Genomic DNA, 18,261 nt, shown 5'->3' with positions numbered 1-18,261 from the left:
TCAAATTTTATCATTTTGTTTTAATTCATCTTGCTTATAATGATTTTCCTTATAATAATACAATAAATCTCTTAACTTCTTCTTCATAATAGAAAAGTAAATGGATTTTCACTTTGTGATATATTTGCATTATTGAGACCATTTTTTCACTAAATTTAATGCACTCTAATATTTTAACTTCCTGAACAAAAAGCAGCTCATTCCATCTCAACATATTACCAGCCTTTGAATTACTCCAGGTTCTCTATAAACCATAGAAAAATTGAAACTGTCCTATAAAACTAAGCAAATCTCTGTATTACAACGTGTCTTATCTTACTGCTTAGAAGCATTACATTTCTTTCAGCAAAGAAGAAATAAACACAGTTAAAATTTTGAAAATTTTGAAATACGAAACATTTTACTACTTTTTCTAAAATAAATTCATCACAGCAAGCACCATTACTGTTCCAAAGATCACATTTCAACTCAGCACTGCTGATCAAGTCATGGCCTTCCCCTCCCCCTCCTTTTTTAACACTTGGCAGAGAAGCATATGTTTGTGTTTTGCTCCTTTTTTTCTGGATACATAAATTGCTTTATACATTCATTGTGCCTGATGTCACTGTAAAACCTTTCCACTGTAATTACATTTGGCTCATCTAGCAGTCTGTGAAGTGGGTGCCTTCAGAAATACTTAGTTCTGGTACGGTGTTGTCCTTTGGCATGCATAAATTCACATGTGTTTGTGAAGTGTTCAGCTATTGTTATACTGTACCTACGCTGTCTGGAAAAGCATGTGTAACCTTTTTATCTAATTGACTGATCACTGACTACTATTCAGAAGAAACAGAAAGATATTTACACATCACCAGTTATGGAGCCTCTAGGATTTATGGTAATTGATTTCAATTCCCATCTGGTTCCCACTCAACAATGAAGTACGTAGAGGCCCTGCTAGGCAAAAAACCTTCTTTCTCCTCAACAGAGCCCAAGATATTGCAGTTTCAGTGGGAATGTTAAAACAGCCATAAGGTATCAGTGAGAAGCATGTGAAGAATATTAGGCATCATTGCCTCAGTAGATTTTATGACTCCCATGTCATACCTTAATGTGAAGCACCCTGAAACAGCAATGAGACCTCCAGCCACAAAGGAAAAAAAACCACACATACAAACCAAACTTCAAAGCAAGCATCTGCATCGCAGAATGACTGCAGGCTCCTTAATTTGGTAGGATTCCAAATCCAATCTGGTTATATATATCATCTTCCAAATTCCAGAATCTCTAATTGTTTGGATAACAGATGCCCTCAAAATATATTGAGACTCTTACATTGAAAAGTTGTTTGTTTGTTTATTTATTATGGCTTTAATTACAAGTTTAAAGCATTAGATGCAAAATTTAGTTTTATTCATCTGATTTGTACTACTCCATCAATTTAGGAACTCCAAAGAATCCTTCCTTCTTAAATAGATCTTTTTTCTTGAATCTGAAATGTACAGACTATACTGTCCTCTACTCCATGTTCTGTTGTCATAAGAAGCTTGACATGCATATAATCTAATACTGTGAGTTTAGAACTTAATACAACTGGGTAAAAAGGAAACAGCTTTAGAAAAAAGATTAATATATGCAAATGGCTGGTTCACAGCTATCAGAATACTAATGACAGTACTTCCAGAAATAATTCAGAGCTATAAAATCAACTTTTTATTATTCCTCATCAAAGTTAACAGTGACCCAAATGTGGACTCTATGTCATATGAGATATTAAGAAAAACAATTTCCAGTGTAATTTGGGTTCCACTCAAGTGTTGGTTAATGTCTTTATAAAAAACTGTGTTATGTTACGACATCTCTTGTCATGCACTTAAGATTGTTTTGTGTTTTTAGAGCTTTTAGATCTTCAGCCTTTGCCTATCACAGCCTTGGGACATCGGGAATATGAAGTTCTGTACAAATTCACACACTTCAACCCTATCCAGACACAGATATTTCATACACTTTACCACACAGACTGTAATGTTCTTCTTGGAGCACCTACAGGTTCTGGAAAAACTGTTGCAGCTGAATTAGCCATCTTCAGAGTTTTTAACAAGTATCCCACATCAAAGGTTTGTAAAATAAGTTTTCTAGAATAATTTTGTGTAGGCATGTTTTCAGCAACATGAAAGACTATGGCAAACTGAACTTTGCTTTCTCCAATTTATACCTGTCTGGATACAAAATGATATTGCTTTAGGTACATTAGGCTTTTATTTCGATTTATATAATTATCAGTGTACAACTGGAGCTAAATGTAAAGACATGACATACAGACATGCTGGATTTCCTTTTCTGTACTTACCTGCATTTCCTGCTTTAATCTTTGTCTCCTGACAGAAGTGCTGTTTTATAGCTATTCGTTCCCCTGCATGTGAATACAACTAGCCCAGTCTCTCTTGTTTTTAAACAAATAAATTACAATTAATTACTACAAGCCAATTTTCTGTTCCACGCTGCCTAACTCACCTTTTGGAGTTTTCTTTTCAAAGTTAATATATATATGTATCTTGATTTAGTTTTGAAGTCTTTGGAAAAGATATTTGTATATGTGGGATTTAACCAAAAAAAACCTTGACGTTAACAGAAATCATATATATAAGTCCTTTATTCATCTTTGGAATTTCAATATCTTCATGTAATTTGTTAGTCTAAGTGAGGTAAACGAGACACACGTGCATTTTCGGCTTATCTGTTAGACTTACAAAATAGCCAGTTCTCAAAGGAATATCTCTTTTAGATTTTAATAAAGCTGAAGGCCTGTCTATACACTTTAAAGAATGCTTGAGAATTCTTCATGTAGCAGTTTTTCCATGTTCAAAAGCTTCAGAATATTTAACCATAAATCTGTAAATAAATATTATTATTACCTTCAAAGTATTCTCCCCTGCACAGCAGGCTTCTTTACAGAAAACATTGTGGTAAAATGCCAATCAACCTTTTAATTTAATTAGTAATGTTTTAATAATTTAATGACAGAACTAGAAAACAGGTAAGATTCTTAGATCTTGGAAATTCTAATTATTTCTGTTCTAGAATGTTAGCTTGCAGATTTTTACAGCCCTGGCAAAAAAAAAAAAGCATTATTTAGTGGGGTCTGATATTAAATGGTGCAAGAAATACTTCAATTTCAAGGAATTATTCTTTTTCTTTCTTAATTTATTTGCTTGTTAATGGCTCAGGAAGCAAAGCAGCACTTTCAAGTGTTAAGTCTGCTTTAAATATAATCCTGTTGTAGGTCACTTAAGGAATTCATGCCTTAATCACTTTATAGATAATGAGTATATTCAAATCTCAAAAGTGTTTTTTTCCTTGTAGGTACACTTTAATAAAGGTTTCTTGTTTAATTTCTGGTGTTGTGACTTTTCTATTGCAGGCAGTATATATTGCACCCTTAAAAGCACTCGTTCGTGAAAGAATTGAGGACTGGAAAGTTAGGATTGAAGAAAAACTTGGTAAAAAGTATGTTTTCCTTACCTAATCAGAGAAATGAGAAGCAAAAGAACAGCTCATCAAGTATGAAAGAATACTTCTGAGTAGTTCAAAATAGGTTTTGATTGTATATTAACCTTCCAATTTTTAGTACTTAAAAAATAAAAAATGCTATCAATATTCATTGTAGTGATGGCAAAATCAAAACTTAAAAAAGGATACACTTTGATACCCACCTATTGTCATTCTCATTTCTTGTCAGTATAACAAATAACAAAGCTCTGATGTCTCTCTGCAGTATCCTTGGAAATTCATAGAATCATAGAATAACCAGGTTGGAAGAGACCCACTGGCTCATCGAGTCCAACCATTCCTGTCAAACACTAAACCATGCCCCTCAGCACCTTGTCCACCCGTGCCTTAAACACCTCCAGGGAAGGTGACTCAACCACCTCCCTGGGCAGCCTGTTCCAGTGCCCAATGAACCTTTCTGTGAAGATTTTTTTCCTAATGTCCAGCCTAAACCTCCCCTGGCGGATCTTGAGGCCATTCCCTCTTGTCCTGTCCCCTGTCACTTGGGAGAAGAGGCCAGCACCCTCCTCTCTACAACCTCCTTTCAGGTAGTTGTAGAGAGCAATGAGGTCTCCCCTCAGCCTCCTCTTCTCCAGGCTAAATTGACATAGCAATCCAAAATAAACTTAATTTAGAAGTCTCAGCTATAACGAAGTCATAGGAGTTGCATGAACTGTATACTAATATTCATATATTGTCCTTCATTTATAAATTAGATATAATTTTATTCTTAGTAACATTAGTTTCTTACTGATCTTCTCAGGTGTTGGAGTTCAGCCATTACTTTATGACATGTAAAGTATATCAGTTATGTTGATACTTTCCAAAATTATACTTTCTTGAGTTAAAAATTATATCCATGAGTTGTATGATTTAGGTCCTTTTCCTTTCCTATATATAAATATGTATCTTTTTCTGTAAGTTAAAGCTAAAAGCACACCATAGGTTTCCACAGAAAGGGATGCTACCCTGTGTAACATCCAGTGAAATTACCAGTGAGATTCCTGCTATTATGGTAGGAGTGACTTATTGATTAGCACCTTTTTTTTGCTATTTTAATGACCTGTGAGAATAAATTATTTGTCTCAATTTTAAAATATTTTCAGGTAATATTTCCTCTTTCAAATTTACACTATTGTTCATGACTGAAATTTTGAACAGAATATACACATTACTTTGATGAATTTTTATTAGATATTCAACTGGATGTAGAATGTGTCGTAGGAATGTCAAAAATCCATTATATCCAGGCTAAAATGAGGGATCATCTCAAATGTTGTTTGTAGAACTTGAATGGATAATAAGTCAAACAATTGGAAAAACTCTGCTAATCTTCCCAAAAAGATGACCTTGGGATAATTTCTGCTCCAACATTAATGGAACTTCACCAACAAATGCAGATACACTACAATCTACCCTCATTATTCAAACCAGAAATCTGTGCAAAACAGCAGCCAGTTACTTGGTAGTTTTCTAGAAAGCTTTCATCCTGCCTATGACAGGATATTATGGTTCATATTATAACATACTAATATTCTTATATTATCTCCATTTTTTAAAATTAACCATATATGGTTTGGGACTCATATTCTACCTCTTCTTTTGCTAAGGAATGTTATTTAGTGTTTAAATGGTATTTGTTAGGAAAATAGAGACAGGTTTATTTATTTAAAACAATTTTGAAAATCTTCTTAGAAGTATTTGCCCAGGAGCAAAATTACTTTGTTTAATTTTATTTCTTCTCTCTTTTAAGAGTTAATGTTTAGGAGTTAATATTTGAACAGCAAGATGTTCTAAAGCTTTGTTAAGCCAAGCCACTGTCTGTCTTGATTACAGGGTTGTAGAGTTAACAGGAGATGTGACTCCTGATATGAGAGCTATTGCCCAAGCTGACTTGATTGTTACTACCCCAGAGAAGTGGGATGGTGTCAGCAGAAGCTGGCAGAACAGAAGTTATGTTCAGAAAGTTTCCATTCTTATCATAGATGAGATCCATCTGCTAGGTGAGCATGTTTTGTTGTTTTTAATCAGAATCACTGCTGAATTTGAAGAAGTCTGCTGGTACTTATGACATGAATATACTTTTTGATATCTCGATCTTTTCTTTTTCTCTCTCTTTTGATGGAATTTTCATTAACTAGGGGATGAGAGAGGACCAGTATTGGAAGTCATTGTGTCTCGAACAAACTTCATCTCATCTCACACAGAGAAGCCTGTAAGAGTAGTTGGTTTGTCCACTGCTTTAGCAAATGCCAGAGACCTTGCTGACTGGCTAAATATTAATCAGGTATGAGAAATGTTTCAGAAGGTGGGTACATATTTGTGCTGCAGAAAAGCAAAACAGAAATTCATAAGATAGTTCACGGTTAAACTTGAAAAAAATGTTTTCTTGTAGATGGGTCTGTTCAACTTCCGACCATCAGTGCGCCCAGTTCCTCTGGAGGTGCACATCCAGGGCTTCCCTGGCCAGCATTACTGTCCTCGCATGGCTAGCATGAACAAACCTGCATTTCAGGGTAAGCAACAAGCTCCCAGACCTTTTCCTTCTTTCTGTAAAAGAAATACGGACTTTGAGTGCTTTACACAGTTCATTTGCAGCACATTTACAACATGTGTTGCTGTATGTACTCTTGGCATGTATAGAGGGAATCTGCTCTGCTAATGGCCCAAAGCTATTTGTCTGAAACATAAAGTGTGCTGCGAATGCAACATATAACAGTGGAATGTAATGTATTTAGGACAGAAGAATAAAATCAGTGCTAATGAAGGGGAGATAAAATGTGTTTTCTTTTAGTTTTTGACACCATAAACATTTTTGTGTAAAAATATTTGAAATTTAGAAAGTAATAAAACCATTCATATTATCAATCTGCTGAGATATTTTCATATCAACCACTATATGTAAGCATTAAAAAAATTGTGAACAGAAGTTGCAACTCAGGCTAGCCTCCTATAATTCTAGTTTCAAAGCAATAACCATAAAATTCAAAATTTGTAGTGCATCCAGATATGCTTCTGTTTTCAATTTTTTATTCTTGACAAAGCTGGCAAGCAGGATAGATTTAAGAAAAACTCTCATATATTATTTGAACATGTTTTGGTTTGGTTGCATAAGGAATATTTATTATATCAATTAAAAATAACCTCCAAAATAAATTTTGTAATGTGAACTGCTGTTGATTGTGAGGTGACATTTGTGAGGTGACTTTTTAGCTGCCTTAATTAGCCTTATGACAGAAGCAAAGTATTGATTGTGGACTAGAGACCAATCTTGACAGTTCAGATTATTTACACCTCCACAAGAGCATTGTACAAAAACACTAATGAACAATAAATCTGTCTCGGGTTGGTCTACCACACCTGTTCCTGAAGCAACAAAAATCCATTAGATGCTGAGCTTTTAAAATATATAGATATATTGGCATATAAGTTCTAAGGTATAAATACACGTGAATTATCCCATTTCAATAATTCTTCAACTCTGTAGTGTGTGTGTATGCAGGAGCACATGCTGGGTAGTATTCATAAACTGGAGAACAATATGTGATGGTGGATAGTATTAAATAGTGTTCAGAAATTAACAATGCATAAATTTAATTGCTAGAATGAGAATTACATGAGACAACACAAATGGGTTTATAAGAGATTTAGAGGGAGTATTTGAAATTTTATGTACACCTGTTTATACTTCTAGTGCCTGTTGATGTTAGAAAATCTGTAGACGTATGATTTATTGGGGGCTTTTTTCTCCATTTGTTTGGCATGATATAGTCATGGTTATTTTAGCATTTCTATGGCGATACTTATTCCTGAGGCCATAAAAATTTTGCTGCAACATGAAATTTTTCTACTATGGGCTGAGTAAGAAAATGCCTTTTTCTTAAAAGTTCTAAAACAGGGTTGGTTTAAATATAGAAGACTGATTAGTAAACAGCAGTAACAAAATGATTTGTACCATAATACCCGCTTTCCCAGAAGCTGTTGGAAAGTAACTTCCTACCCATTTTACCTGTTCTGGTTTTCGTAGATTGAAGTGATCCTTTGCAGGCAGGTATGAGTTTATGTAGTTTGAGCTCCTTTAGGCAGAAAGCAAATTTTGGACCTCGGTGGCGTTTAACCTGATAGATATCCTAATAGGGTAGGCAAAACATAACATACTTATTAGGCCAAGGTGAAGAAAATTACAAGCTTTGAAGTCTAAAAAGCTTGTCCGGGTTTTGTGGTGTTTTGCTGGGGAGTTTTTCCCTAACTGCTTCTCTTAATTAGCTCACAATAGTCACTGAAGTAGCAAGACGAATTTACTCAGACTCAGATAAGCATAGTTATGTGATCTTTAATTCAGAAATGATCACTTCAGTTGTATCTATCTGGCAAGACAGAGATGATACATGCCTGTTTATCATCTGCGGAGAGGTATATCAGCTGTCTGGGTATCTCAATGAAAAACTATTTTTTGTCATTAATTAGCTAATTCTCATGTTCTGCTTTCTTCAACAGCAATTCGGAGTCATTCTCCAGCCAAGCCTGTTCTTATTTTTGTGTCATCCAGACGTCAGACAAGGCTTACTGCCTTAGATCTGATAGCTTTCCTAGCCACTGAGGATGATCCCAAACAATGGCTGAAGATGGATGAAAGAGAGGTAAAATCATTTTACTTGCATTATTTGTGCTTTGCATTTGTTTTATTTACATTGATTTGAAAAGAAAATACATGTAAAACAGAAAAAGAATCATTTGAGAGTAGATCTTGAAACAACTATGCAGATACTAAATTTCAGTATATATTAAAACTTGTGTCAGCATTGAGACAATGTAAGCATCTTTTCAAGACCTGAGCTTTAGAACGTGAACTCTTTTATCTTTGTTTTTCCTGCATATCTATTATTAATGCTAGTTCTTTTGTCCCAGAAAACATATATCCCATGATACAAGTCTTTAATACAAAGATAAAACAGAATGAAAGAAAGAGGACTAGTATTCTCTAAAGTTTACAGCTGGAAATCTGTGACGTGTAGATGTTGAGCTGGAATTTAAACCAAATTTCTTTCAGTATTTTAGGACCAAAATCATCCATCTTATAAGATAACTCTGTATGTAGAGGGGTTATATATATGTGTATGTACCTGTGTGTGTATGTGTATGTATGTATATACATATGTCGATCCATCCATATCCACACATCGAGAGAGAGATATATACTGCAGAGCCAGTGGTTTAGGAATAGGTTGGTCTTGCATATCAATGGAATTAATCAATGTTATAAAAAACAAGATACCTTCTGCCAGTATTTCCATTATAAGAACACAAAGATTAGAAAGTAAAATACTCAGACGTTAAGCAATGCTGGAGTAAAAGTTTAATTTTTTGTTCTTTTTCAAGCAATATAATCGTTAATTCCATTTTCTTGTATTGTTTCTAAAAAAAACTTTCATTTGTTGCAAAATATGAATGATGGTCAAATAAACAAGCATTAAACATACTGTTTTATCTGCATTCTTCAAAATGTATACTAGATTTTATTTAATGCACTTGGTTCTGCACCTGCTGTGAATGCAGAATTATTTATTTCCTTCTGGACTAATGGTCCTGTTTATAGTATAGCATTGCTTCAAACCAACTGTTTTTGTTAATATACAGATTTCTTGAATTTGGGAAGTTAGCTTTCTCTCAGAAAGTTAGCATTCCCTACAGGCCTTCTGCATAGGAATTTCTGTGATAAAATACAGCAAAAGCACAGTAAAATGTATGACTTGTAAATACAAGGTCCAAACTGAATATTATATGAGTATTTATACATCAGCAGTTGTATGAATAGTTGTACAATTGTATAAAAAATATGTCAACAAATATAGGTTTCTAGATGAGATTATTTGATTTTTCTTGCTCTTTGCAAAAAAATAGTGTGACTTTTCTGAGATAAAGCATAACATCAATATCCTTCCTACTTTGGATGGATTTTAAAAGAGAAAATGGATGTCTAGCCTGATAAACTACTGGTACTAAAATATTTCTCAATTTGATGCTGCTTTTCGAACTGCATAACCTCTATTTAATGTTTTCTTGAGCAGAAAGGAAACATTTCTTATCAGGATTGCTAGTACACAATAGAGTACTCTAGTTTACTGTAGTAGTCTCACCTACAATTAAATCTGCAATATGCAGCTTGCCCTAAACTACTTACATTACTGTGAACAGCTTCCCCATGTCCTGTGAACCACTACTATCCTGAAAAGCACTGTAACTCAAGCTTCTTCACATGCTGGAAAAGGGTTTTCTATTAGGAGTCTTTGAATTTCTTATGTTTCAAAATATACCTTTAAAGGTTTTGAAAGAGGAGCCAACAAGGACAAGCAGACTTTGCATTTATTGATTTAATAATATTTGCATGTGATTTGTATTTTAATGATTTAGCTGAATGTTTGGAGCATAAGGTACCTATCAAGTTATTCAGTTCTGATTATGTAAATATAAAAGACTGAGGATTAAGCCCTAAGTTGCTATATCTTTCCACTATTATGCAGAATACAGTTGTGTTTGAAGTATCCACAATTTCAAGTGGACATTCCTTTAGGTAGTTGTGGGATCAGTTTGTGGGTTTGTGTTTTAAATGAGCGTGATAAAAAAAAAAAAGCGTGCGTTTCATTTGACATTGAAGCAAAAGACAAAGCTACGGAAATGCTACCTATGCAGTGTAGTTCTGCTTAATTCTTTATCCATACTATTTTTTTTACTTAAAAACTCCAACTTAAAGTTACGTTAAAGTCAAACTTGGGCTAGGTGAAGTAGACAAAATTCTCTCAATGTTGCTGTAGCATTTTTAAGTTTTAAAAGTAGAACTAGTGAATACTTACAGTATTTCCCTATCTTAAATATTCGTCCACATATTTCAAGTGTTACTCAATTCTATATTGGATAAAAATGGACCAGCTAGAAGAAATAAATTGTTGTTGCCTTTAAGCAACATTTTTTGATGCTGTCAGTTTTTCACATTGTTTTTTTTTTTTTTCCAGACAGTGTTCCTTTAGGGAAACTTAGACAAATTATTTTCAACGTGTTTGTAATTGTTACTTGTGAAGTATGATGAGATAGAAAAGATTTCTCATAAATGGGTAAATACAAAGTTTGCAAGCTTTACGAGAGGCCTTGATATTTTTCTTCATTCGGTCTTATTTGTCTGCCATTAATGTTGGCTGACATAAAATTCCTTTGAGAACTCATTGATTAGTTTTGTGTAATGGTGTAATTGGGGTTGCTACATGAAGGCTAAATGTTAGTCTGTTTGCTTCCTAATGAGTAGGCTTCATAAGGCTTCTTAAAATGCTGTTAACAATGGCATCAAAATAACATCTAGAAGACTGGTATTGAGGTAGACACAAATTCTTGCAGCCATTAAAAGTGATTTTTCTCTATTACACAGTGGCATGGCAACTTTTCTGTGACAGAAACGGAGAGATTCAAGCCTTATGAGAGGGGGACTGGAGCAGGGGATAGAGTCTAGTACTGGATCTTTGGTACCCATTTTTCAGCAATGCCATCATCTGACCTTCCCTCATCTTCTCCATAGAGATGCTACCTGTAATATCAGTGCAAAAGTGCAAAAAAAAAGGCTCTCATCTGCACATGTGAAGGGTTCTGTTCACTAAAGTCCAGACTACTTCTCTTCACAAGAACTCTCAGATAGTAGAGAAATCCACACCTGTCTTTGCCGCTCAGCTCCGAGTATCAAATTCAGGCAATATTTTAATCAGTTATACTTCAAAGGTCACAAACTTGTATGGAGCTTCTGGAATACATATTTGTATGTGTAAATGACATGCAGAAACAACCTTTTGTTCTACATCCATCTACTGAATATATATATTACAGGCAGCTCCATTCTGTTTTGGAGATGTTTCTTCATGTGTGCTTTCCCTGAATTCCATGTCTGGTATATAGTTTCTTACTCATAACCATGTTTTTGCAGCATCCAGAAAGTTGAAAGGTATTCAGAAAGTTGAGACTGCAGTCAGTCTTCGTAAGACTGAACCGTACTTGATGAAAATTGCTATTTCTAGTACTGATAAGTCTTCCAGTTCTACTGGACCTATTTTTGTGCAACAATTGTTAGATGAGTTTAATAGATACTATTCAACTAAATTTTAGGCTAAGTTTGTGCTTTTTATTAAGAAATGTCCACTCAAATACCACAAGTCTAGTTTAGTCTGAGCAAGGAAGCCTCCGCTCATGCCGAAATACCCTGCTTACTGAGATTTGTAGCTGATGCTTCCAAGCTTATCCCTACATTTGCTAACTGCTATGCATAGGACATGCAGAAGTTCTTCAGGATTTAAGTAGGACTGCCACAGTTTGTCCAAAACAGAGTATGAGTGGGCAGTCTCTTGAAGAAGAAATAATACCTATTTTAGAGCCTTAGAGGTGGATATTTTTCTTTTCTGCAAAATACATTGTCCATACACATTTCAAAATGAAATCTCCATCTGTCTTAGGATTTGAAGCCCCAACACAGAGTTTATTTTTCACCAAAGACTGAAGAAGCAGCTGAAGCTGCCTTTTGCAGTAGTTGCAAGTCCTTTTCAGTAGACAAAGATCGTGCTACTTATGAGGCACAGGTGCATCATGACAGAAATGTGAAGAGGCAGTGCAGTGCATCTCACAGGGAAGACTGCCCCTCTAAATTGGGTAATTCTTACTTTCTTTTTGTTGTTCATTGATGCCAGTGTGCCAATGAAAAAAGAAATCTGCATGCTTACCCTGCTTTTTTGTATAATCATGAGATGATTTTTAGATTTTCCAGCTAAAATTCTAATTTGGAGCCATCAGCCAAGACTGTCATCTTCAGAGTTGTGTCCTATTCTCTTGTTAAAAGGGACAGTAGTTCAGATTATCCTTTCATAAACTGATACATCCACTACTTTTTGGTGGTAGGCTTGGATGAGACCAGTTATGCTGTTCTACATTAGGAGTTGTCTAAAGAGGAACAAGTCCTTCTCTTTCAGCTACATCTGTAATTGAGGCAGATGTCGCAATCTTTTTACAGCATCATTTACTAGAATGAAGTTTTCAGTTTATTTATTTTTCTCTAATGTTTTTACTGCTTTTTGTTTTTAACCTAAAACAAAAGTACAAAGTAGTATTTATTCTATATTGTTTGAAGTTAGAGTGCAGTTCTTACCAGCAAATAAGTAGGATGTTTCCTTATTTGATGTGTGTTTTGGCTGTTTGGGTTTTTTCTTTTTTTTTTTTTTTATGAAATTTATTCCCTGCCCCAATAATTGGATATTTTTTTTATATTTACAGTGGGAGGACTGAGAAGAAATGTGCCCATGTACACAGTTTTAACTTTAACCACAATGATTTTTGCATTCTGCTTTGTGCATCATTTTGCCATCTGCATCTTGTTAAGAATGTTCTTTATGAAACCTCTAGAAATAACGAAAATCTTTTAGCACAAACATACCTACTGTAATGTTCAATAGCATGCATACCAGGTACCAGGCAATAGTCAGTTTCTACTGAATTAAAGGGGGTTTGAATGATGGGCATTCAGTGACTCCAGAAGAATGAATCAGGCTCATAGTTATTTTATTCTTCTAGAAATGAAGTGTATAAACATGTGTGAGCTAATTACAGATTTGTATATGTGTTCATACACTATGTGGAAGTGTGCATAGACATACGCACGATAGTCAATGAAATTTTACCATATAGTTCTCCCTTGCATTGCTAAAACAATAACAAAACAACAAAAAAATTCCCAAGAACTGTTGGAAAGACAAAAGATGACTTTTCCTTATCTAACCTTTAAATCAAATAGCCTGTTATCTCCATCTTATTGTTCTGAGGTAATGCTGTGCTATAAAACAGGAATAGAATAATCTGGTCTATATCATGAATAGGTATATTGCTGTCTTTTAGATGAGATTTTTACTGTTAAATATATATGGTTTAATAATATATCTCAACTGTTTAAACCATATTTTAAAATAAAGTTTCTTGAATAATCTTATTTGAGGTGTTTTAGGAATCTTGTTTATATGGGCGAGGATGTCGACTATTTATCATAAATAATTTGATAAGATGAATTTTTTTTTCTGCCTCTAAAGATCACAAGAGTATCCAAGAATGATTTCTAAGTGTTTCACTCATTATAAAAGTTCAGCTTCTTTCTACAAGATGTTGCTTTTATGACACAAAAGTGTGTCATAAAAAATTAACATTTAGTTATAACAAGGAGATGGTTTTATTTCATTTAACATCTGTAGCAGATGTGAAATATGTAATTATTTTTGTAAAAGTCTTCATAACTTACACGATTCTTTTGTTTGGCACATCTTTCTTCTATTGGGCATTTTAGACAATTGATAAGCATTATTCAGTGGCATATGGTCTGAGTCTGACGTGCTTTGAAAAGAGTACAGAGTACTAATAATGAGGATTCTGTGAAAATGGGAAAACCAGCACAACAGATATGCTTTGAGAAAGTATGGGTTTTTAGCATCTTGAAACAATATATCACACTCAAAGGGACAGAATTGGGCTGCACAATCTGTTAGCTCATTCTTGTCCAATCTGGTCTCCTCCTTTCTTTTGGAGCCAGCATTGTCATCAACTTGCTGAATTATACTCTGACTGGAATGTATTTCAGGCACAGGGTAATGTATCTACTTAAATGGAATCCTATCTTTCTACAAAAGCTTTTTAAGTATAATAAATTTAAAATATAAAAAAAAGTTCTATTAGCTTAAAGTAAATGGTTCAACAGTTTACATATGTGCAGGAACAAAGAAAATGACTACTTATTAGTTTGAGAAAAAAATAGCTTGCTCAGAGATTAGAATATAAAAAGTAGAAATAAACTTTATTTTTTATAATAAATGTTTTTCAACACTACTAGAGTCCCAAATTGGTTTCCGGAGGTGTTTTATTAAAAGGTGGATTCCTAATTTTAGGAAAGCACAGAAGGTATTTTTGTTTGTTCATCAAAACAGTCTGTGAAGGGCAGAAAATCCTTTTCCACGTGGGCCCAATCCTGCCTGTCTGGGAGTCCAGAGAAAAATCCCTGCTTGCATCACTGTTGTACAGGTTTTTTGTGTCAGTACCATTTATATTTTCTTATATTATTTTTGATATACTTTTTCTGTTAGTAAAATAAAATATTTTTTCTTTTTATGATTTAACTTTACAGTTGTTCTCAGAAACATAAATAGTAATGAAGCTATAACTTGCAGAAGTGTTAGATTTGTTTCATAGTCACGACGCTGTTTTCCTTTTCTGGTTAATGAATCTGTTATGCCATTATTTCTTAATAGAAAGTAATAGTGTTCATACACTACAGTGACATAAGAAAGTTATATTTTTAAATAAATTGTCAAGAGAATTTTAAGCCTTGGATTGCACCTATGGGTAAAATAGTTGTGTTTATTACATTGATTTATGTGAAAGTAAGAGGTCAGCTAAAAATGACTAGGATTCCCTGCTGCTAAAATGACAGGATAGTAGTACATGCGCCAGCTCTCCTGCTAAGGGTTCTTTAGTTTTCCTGTGGTAAATTACAATACTTTGCAGGTATGACTAACAGCACCACAGGCCACCACTGTAATACAAGTCAGAGAGAAAAAAAATTCCTAGCAGTGTGAATTTAGGATGTTTTATGGTGGCAACTGCATGGCAAAAAAAGGTTTAGCTCGGTTTGTTCTGAAAATAACTAACACTATAAAAATGCGTGTGTTGAAGAAACAGTCCAGTTGCTGCAGACTAATCCAAATCAGCTATTTTGAACCCTGTACTCTTCTAGGGGAAAAGGGATTTTAGATTCATTATCTTCCTAGTACCAAATTCTGCCCATGTGAATAGTGAAATTGGAACTGGCTCGTGCCCTTAAGTTAAGGACATATCATAAGGCAATAATTCTTGGAAAAACTAATTCAGCAATATAATAGCTTTTGTCAATTTTTGAATACAGAAATTTATTAAAATGTAAATGTATTAAGTTTTTCATTCTTTTTTCTGATATTTCCAATGCTAGCAAAACATTGGCAAATATCAGAAGCATAAAGAGCCTATGCAGTGCTAGCACCATTTCATAAATCCATAGCACACAAATCATTGATAGATTCAAAACTATATTTAATAATGTATGATGATGGTTGTAATTGTAGACACAATGGTATACAGGTCCTCATTTTATTGAGCTATTTTTTTGTTTTAGAAGAATAAAATCTTTAAGGTGGGTTATAATTCATGTCTACACTGTAGTCACGTGTCTACATGTTGACTAGGGAAATCAAAGGTTTGCCAATTGTATCTAGATAGATAAACTTTATCCTTTAACATATCCTCCTTTCATTCAGTTCTTTACTCTCTTCTACTTATCTCCCCTTCTTCTTGTTTCCCTTTCCTAAGTAGATTCATCCCCTCTTCAATTCTCAATTGATTGTTTTTTTCTTTTTGCTTCCTTTCTTTTCAGTGGATTATAGTCCCTTTCACTTTTTCTTCTGTAAGCATCCTCTTCTCTTCTTATACATGCCAGCTCAGTTTATACAACAAACCTTCCATGTCTTATAATACAGGAAGCTTGTACGAACATCCAGGCACTGCACTGTGAGGGAAAATAAAGCTTATGAGCTTCCATTAACAGATCAACTTGATTGGACCAAGCCAAAACTTGAACAATTCTTCTTTAATTGGGTTCTCTAGTACTTCCATCAGTTCTGGTTCTGTTAGCCAATACTACTTCAGTAAAGAGACTTTTTTAAATGCTTTGTAATTTTCTCTTCCGGACAGAATTGATTGATTTACAACGTCTGTATTGTTTGATGTGTTCTTTGAGGTTTTTTTAAATCCTGAATATGGACTATTATATTCTCTGGCTTTTTTGTACCTTTTACAGGTTTTTTGATAATAGTAGCGACATATATTACTGGGGTTCATATATGTAAATAATTCTATTAACATTGAGGTCTCAGAATTATAAATCTGAGGAAACATTTAGAGAAGGTTACAATTCTAAATATCAGAAATGCAACACCTTGGAGTCCTAAGTGAAAACGAAGATATCACTGCAGTCATGCGGGTATCATATCGCAGTATTTTGAGATATTCAGTCTGAGATGAGACTGAATACTCAGTCCAAATTCTTCAGTTACCCAGAGTAATTTATTCTGAACTACTATCTTTTTCTCTAACTTTGGCTATACCTCCTAGGTTAACCATGAATGATTCTGCCCATAAGTATGCAATATCATCATGCCACTGCTGGTGGCACCAGGAAACCACTAATAAGAGATGAGGTTTGAAAGTTCCTGGCTATAATTATATTAAAATCACATAAAATAATAAATGCCCTTAGAAATAAAAGAACAGAAGGAATATTGATGGGTAACATTGCTAAACAAGGCAGAAGTTCTTGTTCTTTGTGAGTGAGGGGCTTTTCACAGAGGTCGTCTACAAAAATAAATGGACTTATTATGGAATTTATTACTTGAATACATAGGCAAGGAATATAGTCAAAATGATAGTTAAAGTGTTGCCAAGTAGTCTTTGACATGAGATTTGGAAAAAAAATAGTAATAATAATAAAAAATAGCTTTTTGTCTGGACTTAAGCAGACACTTATTGTATGTTGGGTTTCACTACAGGATTTGATTCTATAAATTACAACCTCACTCCAAAAAAAATTTTGAATTAATATGGATTTTGGCATGTGAATAGGAAACTTTTTTGATTAATAATAATTGCAGAATTATGAATTAACTGTGTCTGTTTTTTCATAGAATTAGAGCCAAATTAATTTTTCATTACCATTACTATGTGACTGGTTGCAGGGATTTGCCATGGTTTTAGATCAGCTTTAACCCCTTTGATACTAGGGATTGCATTAAATAAACACGGATAAAAATGCACAGCACTTGCCAGATCTGTCAAGATATTTTCAGCATTTCAGTTTCCGTGTCTGTGCTACTTAGTCCATCAATAGTGTCATGTGCATTTTGTATTCCTCCCATCATGAATATAGTATTTGATTTTTGTTCAGACTAAAACCAGACTGTTCAGAGACTGGAGACTTTTGTTTTCCTGTTTCTATAAACAGTGTTGATCAAATTGTCCCTGCTAGAAAAAAATAAAAAAAGATAATAACAACCGTAAAGTTTAAAATTTCTGAGTAATTTGTTTTAAAATATGCAACTATTCTTTCTGTTACAGATGAATGACATTATAGTGACAGTTAGAGATTCAAATTTGAAGCTGACACTTGCTTTTGGAATAGGCATGCACCATGCAGGTCTGCATGAAAGAGACAGGAAAACCGTGGAAGAATTATTTGTGAACTGCAAAATCCAGGTACATTTGTTCTTTGCCATAATTAGATTTACATGGAATTTTAAAAGTTGGCTTTTCATTACATATACCTCATTAATCTTTCTTTGTGTTTTAGGTTCTTATTGCCACAAGCACATTAGCTTGGGGTGTAAATTTTCCAGCTCATTTAGTAATTGTTAAAGGAACAGAATACTATGATGGAAAAACAAGGCGTTATGTGGATTATCCCATTACAGGTACTCACATAAATTATGGAAATGCTCATATGCCGAACTGTATTACAAGCATATGCAAATGACCTAATTATTTAGTAACTGATCACTGAAGATACGTAATTTGAGTAGAGATTAGTAGTGCTGAGGAAGGGATTTCTTTGCTTAATGCAAGTTGTAAAAGAACTCTTAAGATTTTATG

At 34.0% G+C, this 18,261-nt stretch overlaps 1 protein-coding gene across 1 annotated transcript in view; it reads left to right on the top strand.

The window, feature by feature from the left end:
* Positions 1-18,261, top strand: part of LOC138717797 (activating signal cointegrator 1 complex subunit 3) — a 277,866-nt gene that overhangs the window by 201,545 nt on the left and 58,060 nt on the right. Inside the window, exons 25-32 of the mRNA XM_069851636.1 lie at positions 1,876-2,096; positions 3,401-3,486; positions 5,365-5,531; positions 5,670-5,815; positions 5,924-6,044; positions 8,026-8,168; positions 17,731-17,868; positions 17,963-18,083. Coding sequence (XP_069707737.1) covers positions 1,876-2,096; positions 3,401-3,486; positions 5,365-5,531; positions 5,670-5,815; positions 5,924-6,044; positions 8,026-8,168; positions 17,731-17,868; positions 17,963-18,083 — 1,143 coding nt within the window. The remainder of the gene's footprint in view (positions 1-1,875; positions 2,097-3,400; positions 3,487-5,364; positions 5,532-5,669; positions 5,816-5,923; positions 6,045-8,025; positions 8,169-17,730; positions 17,869-17,962; positions 18,084-18,261) is intronic.

The sequence above is a fragment of the Phaenicophaeus curvirostris genome, chromosome 2 (genome assembly GCF_032191515.1).
Source record: "Phaenicophaeus curvirostris isolate KB17595 chromosome 2, BPBGC_Pcur_1.0, whole genome shotgun sequence".
NCBI lineage: Eukaryota > Metazoa > Chordata > Aves > Cuculiformes > Cuculidae > Phaenicophaeus > Phaenicophaeus curvirostris.
The sequence above is the reverse complement of the archived record's forward strand: the minus strand, read 5'-3'. Positions and strand labels throughout refer to the sequence as shown.